This window comes from Staurois parvus, unplaced genomic scaffold (genome assembly GCF_062004578.1).
Source record: "Staurois parvus isolate SC_StPar_1 unplaced genomic scaffold, SC_StPar_1.0 ptg000015l, whole genome shotgun sequence".
In the NCBI taxonomy this organism is placed as follows: Eukaryota; Metazoa; Chordata; class Amphibia; order Anura; family Ranidae; genus Staurois; species Staurois parvus.
Window position 1 is genome coordinate 6,823,410 of NW_028317811.1, and position 17,240 is coordinate 6,840,649.

The following is a 17,240-nucleotide window of genomic DNA, read 5'->3' on the forward strand; positions in this document are numbered from 1 at the left end:
TCCAACGTCCAGAATAAATTATCCTGGTCGCTGGAATTAATGAATGCCCAAATGCTTAAAGTGGAGTTCCCATGAATATAAAAAACAAATAAGTCAGCAGCAACAAAAACTTTGTTCTCCCCGCAGTCAGTTTCACTGGCCGGCATCTTCAGTGTGGGCACCCGGATGTGACAGCTTGCGGCTTCACAGCCGGGTGCCCACTGCACTTTCTGAATGGTCCCGTAGTCCTATCACATGTCCCAGAAGTCTACGGGGGGACAACTTCCGCTTCCGAACACCTAAGCGAAGTGGGTACGTGTCAGTTTCAGGTTTCCACTCTCCAAAGGTGCCAATCCTTAATGGGGAGCGGGGTGCCAATCCTTAATGGGGAGCGGGGTGCCAGTCCTTAATGGGGAGCGGGGGACCAGTCCTTAATGGGGAGCGGGGTGCCAATCCTTAATGGGGAGCGGGGTGCCAGTCCTTAATGGGGAGCGGGGGACCAGTCCTTAATGGGGAGCGGGGTGCCAATCCTTAATGGGGAGCGGGGTGCCAGTCCTTAATGGGGAGCGGGGGACCAGTCCTTAATGGGGAGCGGGGTGCCAATCCTTAATGGGGAGCAGGGGTGCCAATCCTTAATGGGGAGCGGGGGACGAGTCCTTAAAGCGGAACTTCCCCTTTTCAGTGGTTCTCTGCTTTAATATGCCTAAACGTATTTGCAAAACACTGCTTTAGGTGTGCTGCTTTTTCCTTCCCTGGAGCATAGGCATCCAGGGGAGGAAAAATACATCCTCTCTCTATGAGGCCAGTTTGTAGAGCACTGCACAAGGCGTTGGCACCATATAAATCCTGTATAATAATCACCTCATACTACAAAGCAACTGCCTAAAGCAGCATTTCACTCCAACACATACAAAGCTAAATCAATGATGAGTGTGAACACAAAGGTCTCCATGACTGGTCCCTGTACTTGTCACGTCAAGGCCATAACCCCGCCCTGAACATCATTCGGATCGGTACTAGCGACATCTCCTCACTGTGGGTAGAATGTCACCTTTACCGGAAGTGGCTTTCCCTTCCTGCCTGAGAGCTCGGCGCTCTGTGATGTCGTCATGAACCAGGGACGGGAATTGTGAGAATCGCTGAACGATGTCTCCGCCGTTGTTCAGCCTGCAGGAGGCGAGGAATAAATTTACGGTGAGTGGCTCCTGCCCTTGTGTCATCTCATGTGGTGTTACATGGAAAGAAACACGTGCAAAGCCGCAGCCAGCTCTTTCAGGGCTGCAGTCCCTGCTTGCTGTGTACTTCCCCAGGTCTATTGAAGCTGTACACGGGGCTGATTCTTGTTTGGCCCTGTGTTATGGTTTCTCACCCAGATCTCCTGTGTACACCAGGTCTGGTTTCACTCCAGTCATTCATGTTCCTCCAGAACAGGATGGTGAGCAGTCCACTTATACCACATGTATGTTGAGCGCCCAGCCCTGTGCGTCTCACCCCAGAGTATTAGCCCAGTTTCGCACCAATGTGGTGCGGGAAACACTGCGAAACCTGTGCCGTTTCCCGCACATCATTGCAATCGCATCACGTTCATGCTATCAGGTGCGTGTGTCAGTGATAAATTGTGCCCTGGTTCACACTGATGCAGTCTGGAATCTGCAGCGTTTTCTGTGCAAATTCCGCACTGCATCAGAATCGCACTCCGTTCATGCGAACCGCTGCGGGTGTGTATATTAACACCCTGAAATCGGTCCGCAAAACGCAGTGCGATGTGCAGAATCAGATCTCATAGGTGTGAATACCCATGAGATCCGATTCTAGTGCGGACCAAAAAGAGGGTCCTGCACCTTTCAGGTGCGATTAGAGCCAGACAAAATGTATGGCTCCAGTCGCACCACACACAAATCGCATGTGATTTGCACAGGAGTGTGGTGCTGTTCCTGTTCAAATCACATGCTATGTACTGCACCGCATATATGTGAACCCAGGCTTACACCCTGTAGCAGATTGGACATCGTGATTGTCAGAAATTCAGGTGTGGATTTAAAAAAGGGTCCTGCACGTTTTTGGTGCAGATGCAAGGAGATATGAGCCATACAAAATGTGTGGCTCAAATCACACTGCACAGACATTTGCATGTAATTCGCACAGGAATGCAATGTGATTCCTGTGCAAATTACATGCAGTGTCCTGCACTGCATAGTGTGAACTCAGGCTTAGGGCTCATTTATACGTGCAGAAAAAAAATGTATAGTGCTCATTTACGCCCTTAAAGCAATGTGATGCATTAGCAAGTGTTCTGATGCATTTCTTGCGCTTTAAAAAACTCAGTCCTCTATGCTGTGTTGGGAAGTCCATAGGAAGTGTTGTAGGTGTGGTTATAATCTGCTGGTTTGTCTTTGCTTCCTGTGCATTGCACTCACAATGGATTCCTGTACAGTCCTCTCACTGATGTCTGACTTGAGCCAACTGAAATTATTGATTGGCCAACTGGCTCAGCGGAAAAAGAAGAGGGTTTGTAGGTACTGGGTGCATCCTATGGTCTGCCAGAGGTTTTTCAAGGGTCACTTTCACACCCTATACCAAGAACTGCTTACGTACTCAGATGTTCTACAAATACACATGAATGAGAATGTCAACATTCGATGCCCTACTGAAGATCATTCAACCACAACCGATGCCTTGCACAACTGATATGTGGATTCCCGTGTTTTCTGAAGGGCTTGTTCACACTTGACTTCTAACTCTTAACAAATGTTCCTATAACATTAGTATGGGCAGTAAACTGGCATTAATGATCTTTAGTATGGGTGTTACACTGGCATTAATGATCTTTAGTATGGGTGTTAAACTGGCATTAATGATCTTTAGTATGGGCGTTAAACTGGCATTAATGATCTTTAGTATGGGCGTTACACTGGCATTAATGATCTTTAGTATGGGTGTTACACTGGCATTAATGATCTTTAGTATGGGCGTTACACTGGCATTAATGATCTTTAGTATGGGTGTTAAACTGGCATTAATGATCTTTAGTATGGGCGTTAAACTGGCATTAATGATCTTTAGTATGGACGTTACACTGGCATTAATGATCTTTAGTATGGGCGTTAAACTGGCATTAATGATCTTTAGTATGGGCGTTACACTGGCATTAATGATCTTTAGTATGGGCGTTACACTGGCATTGATGATTTTTAGTATGGGCGTTACACTGGCATTGATGATCTTTAGTATGGGCGTTACACTGGCATTAATGATCTTTAGTATGTGCGTTACACTGGCATTAATGATCTTTAGTATGGGCGTTACACTGGCATTAATGATCTTTAGTATGGGCGTTACACTGGCATTAATGATCTTTAGTATGGGCGTTACACTGGCATTAATGATCTTTAGTATGGGCGTTACACTGGCATTAATGATCTTTAGTATGGGCGTTACACTGGCATTAATGATCTTTAGTATGGGCGTTACACTGGCATTAATGATCTTTAGTATGGGCGTTACACTGGCATTAATGATCTTTAGTATGGGCGTTAACACTGGCATTAATGATCTTTAGTATGGGCGTTACACTGGCATTAATCTTTAGTATGGGCGTTACACTGGCATTGATGATTTTTAGTATGGGCGTTACACTGGCATTAATGATCTTTAGTATGTGCGTTACACTGGCATTAATGATCTTTAGTATGTGCGTTACACTGGCATTAATGATCTTTAGTATGGGCGTTACACTGGCATTAATGATCTTTAGTATGGGCGTTACACTGGCATTAATGATCTTTAGTATGGGCGTTAACACTGGCATTAATGATCTTTAGTATGGGCGTTACACTGGCATTGATGATCTTTAGTATGGGCGTTACACTGGCATTGATGATCTTTAGTATGGGCGTTACACTGGCATTAATGATCTTTAGTATGGGCGTTACACTGGCATTAATGATCTTTAGTATGGGCGTTACACTGGCATTAATCTTTAGTATGGGCGTTACACTGGCATTGATGATCTTTAGTATGGGCGTTACACTGGCATTGATGATCTTTAGTATGGGCGTTACACTGGCATTGATGATCTTTAGTATGGGCGTTAGGTGTGAATGAGCTTTAGTATGGGCGTTAGACTGACTTTAATGAGCTTTAGTATGGGCGTTAGACTGCAATATGGTTTTGAATTGTCCCCATGTGACTACAGACACCCCCCACTATGACAACTACCAGACTTAGCCATTTGTATGCCGACTTTGCTCTGCCAGATACCTGACGATATAAATATCCCCACTTTGGAGTGCACTCTGGGCTGCATATCGATGGGAGCAAGTCACAGATCCTCTCTCTAGACATCTATCCCCCATCTTGCATTTCTGGTTCCCTGCATCTGCGCAGAGTCTCTGCAATTCAATATTTAGGGGTTCATGCAACCAGGGATCTCTGGGACTATCCTAATGTTAACATTAAGTCTTTATTTACCATCCTGAAGGCACGCACTCAATCCAGGGCGAGTCTCCCACTGGGGGTAATGGGGAGAATTAACTTAGTTAAAATTATCTTTCTGCCCAAATTCTTGTATGTGTTATGGCATTCCCCTATACTACTACCACTAAAAACCTTTCAAACTTGAAGGGAATCCTCAACTTATTTGGGGTTCACACTTAAAAATCCCACTACAATGGGGGGGCCGCCCTCCCTGATTTTCATTCCTATTATTTGGTGGCGTAGCTTTCTCATTTTTACCACTTAGGTAAATCTGAGGCCGCTCAATATCAGGTCCTAGTTTGTAGGCAACAAGGTCGCGCTTTATTCTCCCCTCTACAAGTGGTTTTAAGGGGCAGCGGGCACTCCGGTGCCCCTGCAACTCCTGAACCATTATTGCGCCATCATAAACCAGCATTGGGAGATAGCTCTTAGACAAGTGTATGCCTCTTCCTATCACTCTCATGTTCCCCTCTGGCACAGTCCCCAGCTGCCCAAACTCATCTCTATTCCTAACTCTGAGATATTGACCTCTAGGGGGGTCAAATTATATCAGGTACTTGCACCCTCTGGGCCCAAGGCATTCCAAACCCTAAAAGAAGAATATGATCTTCCCAATCATATGATATTCAGATATCTACAGTTACGACGTGCTCTGCAGGCTCAGTTATTGGAAGGCACCAAGATGGTCTCACCGATACTGCATGATAGACTTACCCAGCTCTATATAGTGCACCGAACTTATCTCACCCCACTTAGTCCCTGATTTTGCCCAGAGCTGAGCCCCTTGTGCCCCCGATGTCTAAGGGATAAAGGTACCTTTTTTCATCTATTATGGTCTTGTCCAGTTATTCAGGCGTACTGGGAACAAATGATCAATTTCTTGCATGACCACATGGGCTCTCCTCTATAATTCAGTCCCAAATCATGTCTGCTGGGCCTCCTCCCTGACTTGCCTGAGGACAAGTTCCTTGTTACCCTTTTACATGAGACCCTCTTTAGTGCTCGGAAATTAGTTGCCTGCCATTGGATGCAGGCGACACATCCTACCCTTCAGGCATGGTTGATAGACGTTAACTTGACACTCCCATATAAGAAATTGATTTATATACATAGGGGTTGCCCCAAGAAATCTACCAAAATATGAGATAGATGGCTTGATGAACCTACTACTTGTCTGACTTAACTGAGCAGGGTGCTTGTGACCAGTTGGCCCCGTCCCTCCTAACAGAATTTTTTCACTCACCTACATCCTTGCATGGAGTATCTGATTCTACCGTAATCTTGCTTGAACAATTCTGCGCCCATTGTCTCTGTTTATTGTTCTCTTGAATGTTTACTGGGTTTATCCCTGTTGTAGAGCATGTATCACTTACTGTGCAATCTGTTGTGCAACTATACCTTCTTTTAACATTTAAAAAAAAAAAAGGAGCCAGTTTTTTTTTTTTAGTGACAAGGTTCACACTATGCGATTTACCGCACTACAATCATGACAAAACCGCACCACTTTTTTGGTGCCCTTGAAAATAATGGCACTTGAATCTGCGTTTTGTGATTGCGGGGATTCTGCCACAATCCCAAAATGCCCAGGTGTGAATGGAGCCACCCTAGTTTACACATATGCGATTCTGGATGTGTTTTCAAACTCACAGATTCGCATGACAGGCTAGATATTATGTGTTCTTGTTGAGGTGGTTCCCACAGATGCGATCCACATGCATTGCATTTTGAGTGCCATTTCGAAAATGGTCCTGTGCGAGTTTGTAACGGTGCGTTCCAGACTCATTACGTTATAGAGTAGAGTGGCATGCAGAGATAAGTGTTCACATAGGATTGCTATTGAAAGGTGTTTTTGCATTGAAGTCAATGGGAGGCGTTTTTGCATTGAAGTCAATGGGAGGCAATGTGTAAACCCAGGCGCCAGGATGTAATTTTGGAAATTCTTTTCTACCCTTCTCATGAATGACACCTTTTTAACAATGAGATCCCTCTGATGCTTTGGAAGCTCTCTGCAGACCATGGCTTTTGCTGTAGGATGTGACTAAGAAAATGTCAGGGAAGACCTACTAGAACAGCTGAACTTTATTTGGGGTTAATCGGAGGCACTTTAAATGAGGGCAGGTGTGTACTATTTAAATGATTTTGAATGTGATTGCCTAATTCTGAACATAGCTACATCTCCAGTTATAAGAGGGTGTGCACACTTATGCAACCACTTTATTTTAGTTTTTATGTTTACTCCCCCCTAAAAGATTTCAGTTTGTTTTTTGATTGCGTTGTACAGTTTTTAGGTCACATTTAAAGGTGAAAAAAGTTCTGAAATGATTAATCTTAGTCTAATTTTTTTACATCACAGAAACCTGACATTTTAACAGGGGTGTGTAGACTTTTTATATCCACTGTAAGTTATTAATTTTTGTGACTTTCTGAGGACTTCTTCAGGAAATTTTATGAAATGGGGCTGTCTCTTGGGATATACGAATGTTCACACCCGTCCCTGAATTGATTCAATTAAACATGCGGATCTAAAATCTAGTTGCCATCGGACACTGCCACCAGATTTGCTACATAGTCCCCATCTGGCTGTAATGCCGAAAACAATGAGGTGAAACGGGTGCATTTTTGTGATTCGAGTAGGAAGCTTAAGTGGCAATTTGAGCTTAGAGCGGAAAAAAGAGACAATCTAATTGTATCTAAAGATCTCATTAGGGGGCATATTTAGTGTTTCTCTAAAGTGCTGCAGAGAACAGGTACAATCCCTATTGAGGTAGTCTCCTATCCTTAACAGCCCTTTATTGATCCACCATTGAAATGATACAGGTACCAAGCCAGGTACAAATTCCAGGTTGCAAAAGACAGGAGCCAAGGGTGTACGCGGGGAAGACAGAGATTTAAGGTGACGCACTCTATCCCAGACAACCAAAGAATATGATAAAGTAGGACATAATATAGAAGGGCGTACTCGGTAAGGAAGCCATAATAGGGAGCAAATGGCAATAGGGTGACAGGAGAGAGCTTCAATAGAAATCCAAAGGGGTGTAGGCCAATTGAGCAATTTGCGCAGCTTGGAAATAGGCATGCAGGTTATGGAGGCCAATCCCACCTCTCGGCTTGGTGGCATATAACGTCATTTTGTTCATCTGAGGTCTTCTATTGCCCCAAATAAAGCAGAGAACTTCAGCTTGTAAATGTTGTAACTCGCCTCTCGGAATTTCTATCGGTAAGGTTCCTTAAATAATATAGCAATCAGGGTAGAAATGTCATTTTAATTGAGGTGATTCTGCCGAACCAAGATAAGTAGTAGTCTGTCCAGCGGTCTAAATTGTCTCAAGTTGTTCAAAATGCTCTATAGACAGTATTGATAGAAGCAGTTAAATGCATCCCTAGATACGGTAAGGAGTCATGTGCCCATTGAAAATTATAAGTATTCCAGAAAGCTTGTTCCACTGAAAGGGGTAAAGAAACATTAAGAGCTGACGTTTTTTTTGAGAATTTAAGGATAGCCCAGAAAGGTGAGAGAACTGGCGTAAAAGAGACAGTAGATTAGGTATGGTAATCTGAGGGGCAGTGATATGCATAATATTGTTAGCAAATAGAGCACATTTTTGTTCCCGGTGCCCACAACAGACACCATGGATATTGCGGTGGGAACAAATTGCCATAGCTAAAGGTTCAATCGCCAGTGCGAAAAGTAATGGAGAGTGGACAGCCCTGTCTAGTGGCACGTCGAATGCAGAACATTAAGGATCTAAAGCCTTTAATGGAAACTTGAGCCGAAGGGGTGTCGTATAACGTGTGCAGAAGAGCAAGAAATGTGGAACCGAACCCAAAGGCTTTCAGAGTCATAAACAGATATTCCCAAGTCAAGCTATCAAAAGCCTTATGGAGATCAAATAATAGAAGCAAAAATTTCCTAGAAAGAGGAGCATCCCATTTAGAACGGACCACTGAGATCAAGGCAATAGACCAGCCTATCTGATCCACTGTTTGACGTCCAGTTATGAATCCAGACTGATCCTTATGAATGTGCCAAAAAGGAATTAAGACGTAGGGCCAGAAGTTTTGTCAGGATTTTCAAGTCACAATTAACAAGATTGGGCATTACCGTATTTTTCGCCGTATAAGACGCACTTTTTCTTCCCCAAAACTGGGGGGGAAGTGTCAGTGAGTCTTATGGAGCGGCCGGTCCGGTATTTCCACCGCGGCCGTGTCAGAATACCGGGCCGGCCGCTCAGCTCTGCAGCGGGACCTTACCTGTTCCTCTATCCAGCGGCGTGCTGTCTTCCCGGCTTCTGTAGTGTGGGCACTGGGCATGACAGCCGGGTGCCAAGTGCGCATGCGCAAGAAGCAGTGCTTTTTGTGAATGGTAAGGCGGTACCTGGGACACATGACAGATCTCAGAAGCCGCCGGACCAATCACAAAGCGCAAGTGCTTCTCGCTCATGCGTACTGGGCACCCGGCTGTCATGCCGAGCGCCATTACAGAAGCCGGGAAGACAGCGCGCGGCTGGATCAAGGAGCAGGTAAGATCAAAAAAAACTCTGCGGAAGTAAGAGCGGGTACCTGTCAAATTCAGGTACCCGCTCCCCATCTCCCCAAAGGTCAGCAGTCATCTGTACTGTCCGCAGTCTCTGGTCATCCCTGTGCTGTCCGCAGTCTCTGGTCATCCCTGTGCTGTCCGCAGTCTCTGGTCATCCCTGTGCTGTCCGCAGTCTCTGGTCATCCCTGTGCTGTCCGCAGTCTCTGGTCATCCCTGTGCTGTCCGCAGTCTCTGGTCATCCCTGTGCTGTCCGCAGTCTCTGGTCATCCCTGTGCTGTCCGCAGTCTCTGGTCATCTCTGTGCTGTCCGCAGTCTCTGGTCATCCCTGTGCTGTCTGCAGTCTCTGGTCATCCCTGTGCTGTCTGCAGTCTCTGGTCATCCCTGTGCTGTCTGCAGTCTCTGGTCATCCCTGTGCTGTCTGCAGTCTCTGGTCATCCCTGTGCTGTCCGCAGTCTCTGGTCATCCCTGTGCTGTCCGCAGTCTCTGGTCATCCCTGTGCTGTCCGCAGTCTCTGGTCATCCCTGTGCTGTCCGCAGTCTCTGGTCATCCCTGTGCTGTCCGCAGTCTCTGGTCATCCCTGTGCTGTCCGCAGTCTCTGGTCATCTCTGTGCTGTCCGCAGTCTCTGGTCATCCCTGTGCTGTCCGCAGTCTCTGGTCATCCCTGTGCTGTCCGCAGTCTCTGGTCATCTCTGTGCTGTCCGCAGTCTCTGGTCATCTCTGTGCTGTCCGCAGTCTCTGGTCATCCCTGTGCTGTCCGCAGTCTCTGGTCATCCCTGTGCTGTCCGCAGTCTCTGGTCATCTCTGTGCTGTCCGCAGTCTCTGGTCATCTCCTGTACTGTGTCTGCAGGACATTAGTTCAGAATTTTTTTTTTCCTGTTTTCTGCCTCTAAAACCTAGGTGCGTCTTATGGTCAGGTGCGTCTTATACGGCGAAAAATACTGTAGTTAAGTACATCCGTGGAATCTTTGTTAGGTTTGGGGATGATACTAATAAATGCCCTGTTCTCATCAAGAGGAACCACGCCACCCTCTCTTAGGGATTAGATTAAAGAGTCAAATGGGGTAGGAGTTGCTCCAGAAAAAGCTTTATAACATATATTCGGGAGGCCATCAGGGCTAGGCGATTTATGTGATGACAGCATCTTAATGACCTTATGGAGCTCCTCACTAGTGACAGGTTGTTCCATTATCTCTCTGTGGGCATCAATGAGAGATGGAAGAGATAGCGTCCCCAAAAAATGTTTGATCACAGAGGGCTCAAGTGGTCTAGGTGGACCATATAATTTAGCATATAAATCGTGGAATTCCTGAAGCATCTTCCAAGGATCCTGTGAAATATGACCCCCTGAGAGCCTAAGTTTAGGGAGCGCTAAGTGAGTATGTTTAGGGGTGAGTTTGTGCGCTAAAAGGTAACCAGGTCTACCTCGCCAAGTGAAGAATTTATGGTTCATCCAACGCAATTGCTTTTCCGCTTTTGTCGTAAGACAGATTAACTTCCAGACGAACCTGCTCCACTCTATGCAATAGGTCAGGATCAGGGGAAAGTTTGTGCTGGGTGACTAAGGCTTCATATTCTTTAGATTTGGCAGAAATCAACTCATCACGATTGAGCTTAATTCTAGAGGACAACTGGATAAAGAAGCCTCTAACAGAGGCCTTGTGGGCCGCCCATTTAATAGCAGGCATAGTATCTTCGGCCCTATTAACTGCAAAATAGGATTTTAGGTGGTCAACCACTTCCAAACAATAAGACTTGTCACTAAGAAAAGTGGACAGAGTAGGAGATAGTAGGACAGATTGGGGTAGGGAGTTCCATAGGATGGGAGAGGCTCAGGAGAAGTCCTGGAGGAGCACATGGGAGGAGGTGACAAGGGAGCTAGAGAACAGGAGATCTTGTGAGGAACTAAGAGAACAATTAGTTTGGTATCTTGAGACTATATTAGTGATGTAGCTGGGGACAGAGTTATGGATGGCTTTGTAAGTTGTAATATTTGAAATTTATTTGTTGGGTGAATGGAAGCCAATGGAGGAATTGGCAGAGAGGAGTAGCAGACACTTAACAGTTGCTAAGGTGGATGAGTCTGGCAGCAGCAGTCATGATGGACTGAAGGGCGGGATAGCCTTATGCAACTCACTCACCATTGGATTACCTTTACATAAGTCGAGACGAGAGATGACCAGGGAGTGAATTAGAGGCCTTGGGGTGTCATTGGTTAGGAAGGGGTGTATTTTTTGCAGAGGTTGAGGCAGTAACCTTTGGACAGTGATTAGATGTGGGGCTGAATTATTGGGGAGCATGAGCTTAGCTGATTGCAGAACTATTCGTCTGGCTCAATAAGGGGCAGGTCAGACCTGCAGAGAGACCACTGCTTCCTCACACAGAGCAAGGGTCCCACTCTGCAGGTGCTAACAGCAGACAGACTTTTATACTTAGGCTGTGGCTGCTTTATAAACAAAACAAATTGTACATCTTTGTACCCGGTGGGAAGCTATTAGAGCCAATGTCCAATTATAAGCTATTATAAACAAACAAAAAAATGATAGGTGGCAGAGGCTTTCCCCGCCCTGCAGCTGCATGTATATGTGTGGCTGCCAGGTGGGGAATGGCTCAGCCACCTATGATTGGCTGTCAAATGTAAGTTTCCCATCAGGTTAGCTCAGGCGTTTCTGACTCGTGTGCGAACATGCCTGAGCTCATCGCTGCCCAGTTAAACCAGCTCAGCAAAGAAGTTTTTCTTTACATTATTTTAACCCTTTAGCTGCTGTAGCAGCTGCAATTTGTTTACATATTTTCTCCCTATGGAGGGCTTTCTTTTATAAGTGATTTAGGTGGCTGAGGATAGGTAATTCAGGGCTGCACAGTTCTTACAGCCAATTTGGTGACTGAGGTTAAATGAACCAGATTCATGAAAATTGGGTTTAGCAAAGGTTCACACTAATGCGGTGTGGCACATCGCGTGTGATTGGCACATGGACCACACCACATTCCTGTGCAAATCACATGCAATGTCTGTGAGGTGCGATTTGAGCCATACATTTTGTATGTTTCAAATTGCATCGTATCCACACCAAAAAGGTGCGGGACCCTTTTTTTTTCCCGCACCTGATTCACATTGCATGGGTGTTCTCACCCACGCTGTGTGAATTCTGTTTTGGGGTGTCGTTAATTTAACATTGACACCCGTACCAGATCGCATGAATGCCGTTCAGTTGCAATGCGGTGCGAGAAACGCACAGGATTTGCTGCGTTTCCCGCACCGCTTTAGTGTTAACCATGGCTAAAGAACATTTGTTACTTTTAAAGTGCAGATTAGGAATGAAATGAAAGCTCTGCTTGCATGGAGTAGATGCTGGCCATATTTGTTCTATGTTGTAATTTTCCATATACCTGCCTCTTTTTTGTGCGCTACGCTAAATTATGTGCTAAAGTTACTGCTGACACGTATTTATGTAATAACATTGCCTTTATTTCTGCTTGATTCCTCAGAATGTCACCAGAGAAGCTGTGGCTAGTAAGAACACCAAGCATTTGTTGGCTGCATTTAGCCAGGCGGCTGGAAGGTAATGCAGACTCTAAAGACGTGACAGTTAGTTTTGTTTACGTGCATTTCATACATCTGACCTTTTTTTTTTTTTTATGCCATGTTTTACAGTGAAAATGAGAAAAAGCTGACGCTTGACCAAGTTTTCCGAGTTGTTTTGGAGGAGGAAATTGTAAGTGAACTATTAACATTAACCAGTTAAGCTTAAGAGCCATTTCCATATTTCAGCTATTGGCCTGTTATTTAGGGACAAATAAGGATTTCATTTGGTGGTATTGTCATCTAAGAATTATTTAATTTTCTTTATATACATTAGATAGGAGTCATAAAATGGAAAGGTTCACCTTGAAATATGCCCATTCAGACATTTGTCCGCTGCAGTGCATTTATGTTTGTACATTATATTAAGGCAGCTCATTCAGACCTTCACTAATTTTTTAAGGTAATGCCAAACTGTGCACCCTGGAGATTTGGTTTTGTTTATACCAAAACTGAATCAAATGACAGCCGTATCTATCCAACGTATAAATATAGCCAAAATGAGGTTGAATTTTTGGATCTGAAGATCTAAAAAGAGAAGACCAACAGCTGGTAATATGCTGCTCCATACCACCAGCCTTCATCCATGGCCCCCTATCAAAGGGATTCCACTGGGCAGTTTTTGCCTATTCATAGGAATTGCTTAGAGTTTTAAAAGAGAAAGCGGGGACTTGAAAAATGGGTTTAAAGCAATGGGATATCAAGTCTTAAAGGGAAGTAAAATCAAAAGATCGAAAGTGACAGGTTGTACATTTTTGGTTCAAGAAGAGAAAAAGAAAGCGATCAGGGTAAGTATGATCACAAAATATGGTTGTTACTTGGGGGGGGGGGGGGGAGATTGCTTTTGCAGTCTAGCAAAGATTGTGGGGAAAAGAACAAATATTGTGGATTCATTTGAAGGATAGTGAATTCACTCCTACTGTCAGTGATTGTGGAAAATCCAAAAATAACCAAAGGAAAAGTTGCTTGTGGACACTGCAGTATCTGTAATAAGTATTTGGGAAAAAAACGTTAGTTAGAACACTCAAAAATAAATTGTTCCATATCCTAAGTGGACTATTTGAAAGTTTGCATATGCCGCTGTTCATTGGATTTATGCCTTTCTTGAAATTATCTACTCTTTGTATTCTTTATGATATATACTCACTGGCCTCTTTATTAGGTACCCCTGTTCAATTGCTTGATAAAACAAATTGCTAATCAGCCAATCACATGGCAATAACTCAGTGTATGTAGGCATCTAGACGTGGTGCAGACAACTTGCTGAAGTTCAAACTTGGCATCAGAATGGGAAATAAAGGGGATATAGGTGATTTTGAACGGGGCATGGTTGATGGTGCCAGATGGGCTGGTCTGGGTATTTCAAAAACAGTAGATCTACTGGGATTTTCACGCACAACTCTCTCTAGAGTTTACAGAGAATGGTCCGAAAAAAAGAAAATATTTAGTGAGCGGCAGTTGTGTGGAAGAAAATTCCTTGTTAATGTCAGAGGAGAATGAGCAGACATAATGTCAGAGGTTCAAGATGATAGAAAGGCAACAGTAACTCAAATAACTATTCAATACAACCAAGAATACCATCTCTGAATGCACAACACATTGAACCTTGAAGCAGATGGCCTACAGCAGTAGAAGACCACACCAGGTGCCACTCCTGTCAGCTAAGAACAAGAAACAATTTGCACAGGCTCACTAAAATTGGACAATAGAAGATTGAAAAAACGTTGCAAGGTCTGATGCGTCTCGATTTCAGCTGCGACATTCAGATGGTAGGGTCAGAATTTGAAGTAAACAACATAAAAGTATGGATCCATCCTACCTTGTATCAACAGTCCAGGCTGGTGGTGGTGGTGGAGTAATGGTGTGTGTGGATATTTTCTTGGCACACTTTGGGCCGCATCTTCTGATGGCTACTTCCAGAAGGATAATGCACCATGTCACAAAGCTCAAATCATCTCAAACTGGTTTCTTGAACATGACAATGAGTTCACTGTACTCCAATGGCCTCCACAGTCACCAGATCTTAATCCAATAGAGCACCTTTGGGATATGGCAGAACGGGAGATTCGCATCATGGATGTGCAGCCAACTAATCTGCAGCAACTGCATAAAGCTATCTTGCCAATATGGACCAAAATCTCTGAGGAATGTTTCCAATACCTTGTTGAATCTATGCCATGAAGAATTAGGGCAGTTCTGAAGGCAAAAGGGGGTCCATCCCTGTACTAGCAAGGTGTACCTAATAAAGTGGCCGGTGAGTGTATGTCCATACGAGGCTGTCACTTTAAATGCTCAGGCAGGGTTCAGGATCAATGCTACAAAAGATATACCTGGGGGAGCTGTTTCATGTGTCATAACAAAATCCTGTGATAGGAAATTCTGTTCGAGATTTATGATCCATGGACAAAAGAGAAAGTGAGAGGACACTGAAACAGGTGTCCACATTGTTGAAATATTTCCTCTCTATACCTGTTCTGGTGGAAACTGTAAAACAGGTGGATTTTGTATCACAGAATATGTGCTCATCATTGCAGCAATGCTTTTTTTTTTTTTTTTTTTTTTAATGTTATTTATCCTTCTGTGTTTTTTCCTCATTCAGACACATTTATATAGTTAACCTTAAATTTTCCCCTCTTACCCCTAGCACCCGGCTGATACCTGTTATTTTTAATATCGTATTATTGCTTTGTGTGTACTGTTTCACTCCTTCAACAAGTTAATTCTCTTGACTCGTTCAAGGCATTTCATACAGTGATTTATTATTATTGTAGATTAACAAAGCATCTTGTGACAACTGTCTTGCAATTATTTCACTTGCCATCAATGGAGTTACAGAAGGTATGAACTTTCATTCTGAATTTAAAAAATGTATCCCCTTTGTTCTGCTTGGTAATAGGAAGCCCTCATATTCTCGCAGCATGTCTACAGCAGAGTACTGTGCAGCTAGTCTCTAGTGATAATTTATTATTATTAATATTATTATACAGTATTTATATAGCACCAAAGGGTTTGCTCAGCGCTGTACAGTAGCAAGGGGGACAGAACATGAGACAAGACAGTAACAATACAATACACGAGGGGTTTGAGGGCCCTGCTCTTTCGAGCTTACAATCTAGGAGGGAGAGGAACGTGGTACAGGAGGAAATGGCTGTGGGGGATGGAGTGGTGGGAGGAGTGGAGGAGGTTAGTTGTTAGGTGAGGTCAGGTGTTAGGTGAGGTTGGGGTAGGCTTCCCTGAAGAGGAGGGTTTTCAGGGTGCGCCTGAAGGTGAGGAGGGTAGGTGACAGTCTGATGGATTAGTGTAGGGAGTTCCAGAGGATGGGGGAAGTCCTAGAGAAGTCCTGCAATCGGGCGTGGGAGGAGGAGACCAGGGAGCTAGAGAGTAGGAGGTCCTGTGAGGTGCGGAGGGCACGGGTAGGGTAGTATTTGGGTATCAGGTCAGTTATGTAGTTTGGGGCGGCGTTGTGAATGGCTTTGTAGGTGAGAGTTAGCAGTTTGAATTTGATGCGTTGGGCAACCGGGGGCCAGTGAAGGGATTGGCAGAGGGGGGAGGCGGATGTGCAGCGGTTGGTGAGGTGGATGAGTCTAGCCGCTGAGTTCAGGATCGACTGGAGTGGGGATAGCGTTCGTTTGGGTAGGCCAGTGAGAAGGGAATTGCAATAGTCCAGGCGTGAGATAATGAGGGAGTGTACGAGTTGTTTGGTGGTGTCTGGGGTGAGGGATGTGCGTATCTTGGAGATGTTGTGGAGGTGGAGCCTGCAAGATTTAGATAGCAGTTGGATGTGGGGTAGGAAGGAGAGGTGGGAGTCCAGGGTGACACCCAGGACTTTGGCCTTTGGGATAATGCTGTAGCCCTCCTGTTGCGGTTGCTGGCACAGAATTTCTAGTATTCTTATTGCTAGGCAGAAAGTTCTGAACCATTCTGCATTATATTATGAGCACTACTGACTTTCTGGGCAGATACTTTTATTCTTTTATAGGGTTCATGTTTGGTATGCTACTGTAGTGCATCCGTGTGATCCGACTGAAACAATACAGGCAAGAAACAAATCAAGTTTGCACTCATTTGTCCAAACATTTGAACTCAAGGATCCTTAGGCTGGCCATACACTATACAATTTTCTGCCCAATTTCCTTTAGATTTACCTTCAACCATGTAGTGCAAGAGCCTGACTTATTGGATACAATTGAAAGTGTTGTTAGGCTTGACCTAATTATATGGTTTTTGGTAAATCTAAACCAAACATCTCAAGAAAATTTGTATAATGTATAGCCAGCGTTAAGGTGGGAATACACAATTAGAAAATCGACCGATCGGTCATCCGACGACCGAGAGGCATTCGTTAGTCAAAATCGTGGCCCACGTTAACCAATCTAAAAAAATCGTTTGTCGGGCAATACGTAATGTTTTTGTCTTCCGTACAAGTGGAAGTGATGCGGTGTGCGTGTGACCTTGTAGCCACGCCCTTCTGGCCAAAACAAGCAATATACACAACAATTAACAGCAATGAGTATAATATAGTTTATTACATTACCTATATACATAAAAATATAATCTGCAGAATTCTGGTTTCATTATCTCATTAGGCCAATCTACTTTTAACATTTGGATTTTTCGTTCGTGTTTATGAAGATTCCTTGGACATAAACATCCGGTCATCTTCTGTTT

The 17,240-nt window shown here is 44.3% G+C and overlaps 1 protein-coding gene across 1 annotated transcript in view; it reads left to right on the top strand.

The window, feature by feature from the left end:
• Window positions 1-1,028: 1,028 nt before the first annotated feature.
• THOC1 (THO complex subunit 1) overlaps window positions 1,029-17,240 on the top strand; it is a 52,065-nt gene continuing 35,853 nt past the window's right edge. Inside the window, exons 1-4 of the mRNA XM_089678301.1 lie at window positions 1,029-1,173; window positions 12,479-12,552; window positions 12,645-12,705; window positions 15,344-15,410. Of these exons, the coding sequence (XP_089534427.1) occupies window positions 1,126-1,173; window positions 12,479-12,552; window positions 12,645-12,705; window positions 15,344-15,410 (250 nt within the window). The 5' untranslated portion in view covers window positions 1,029-1,125. The remainder of the gene's footprint in view (window positions 1,174-12,478; window positions 12,553-12,644; window positions 12,706-15,343; window positions 15,411-17,240) is intronic.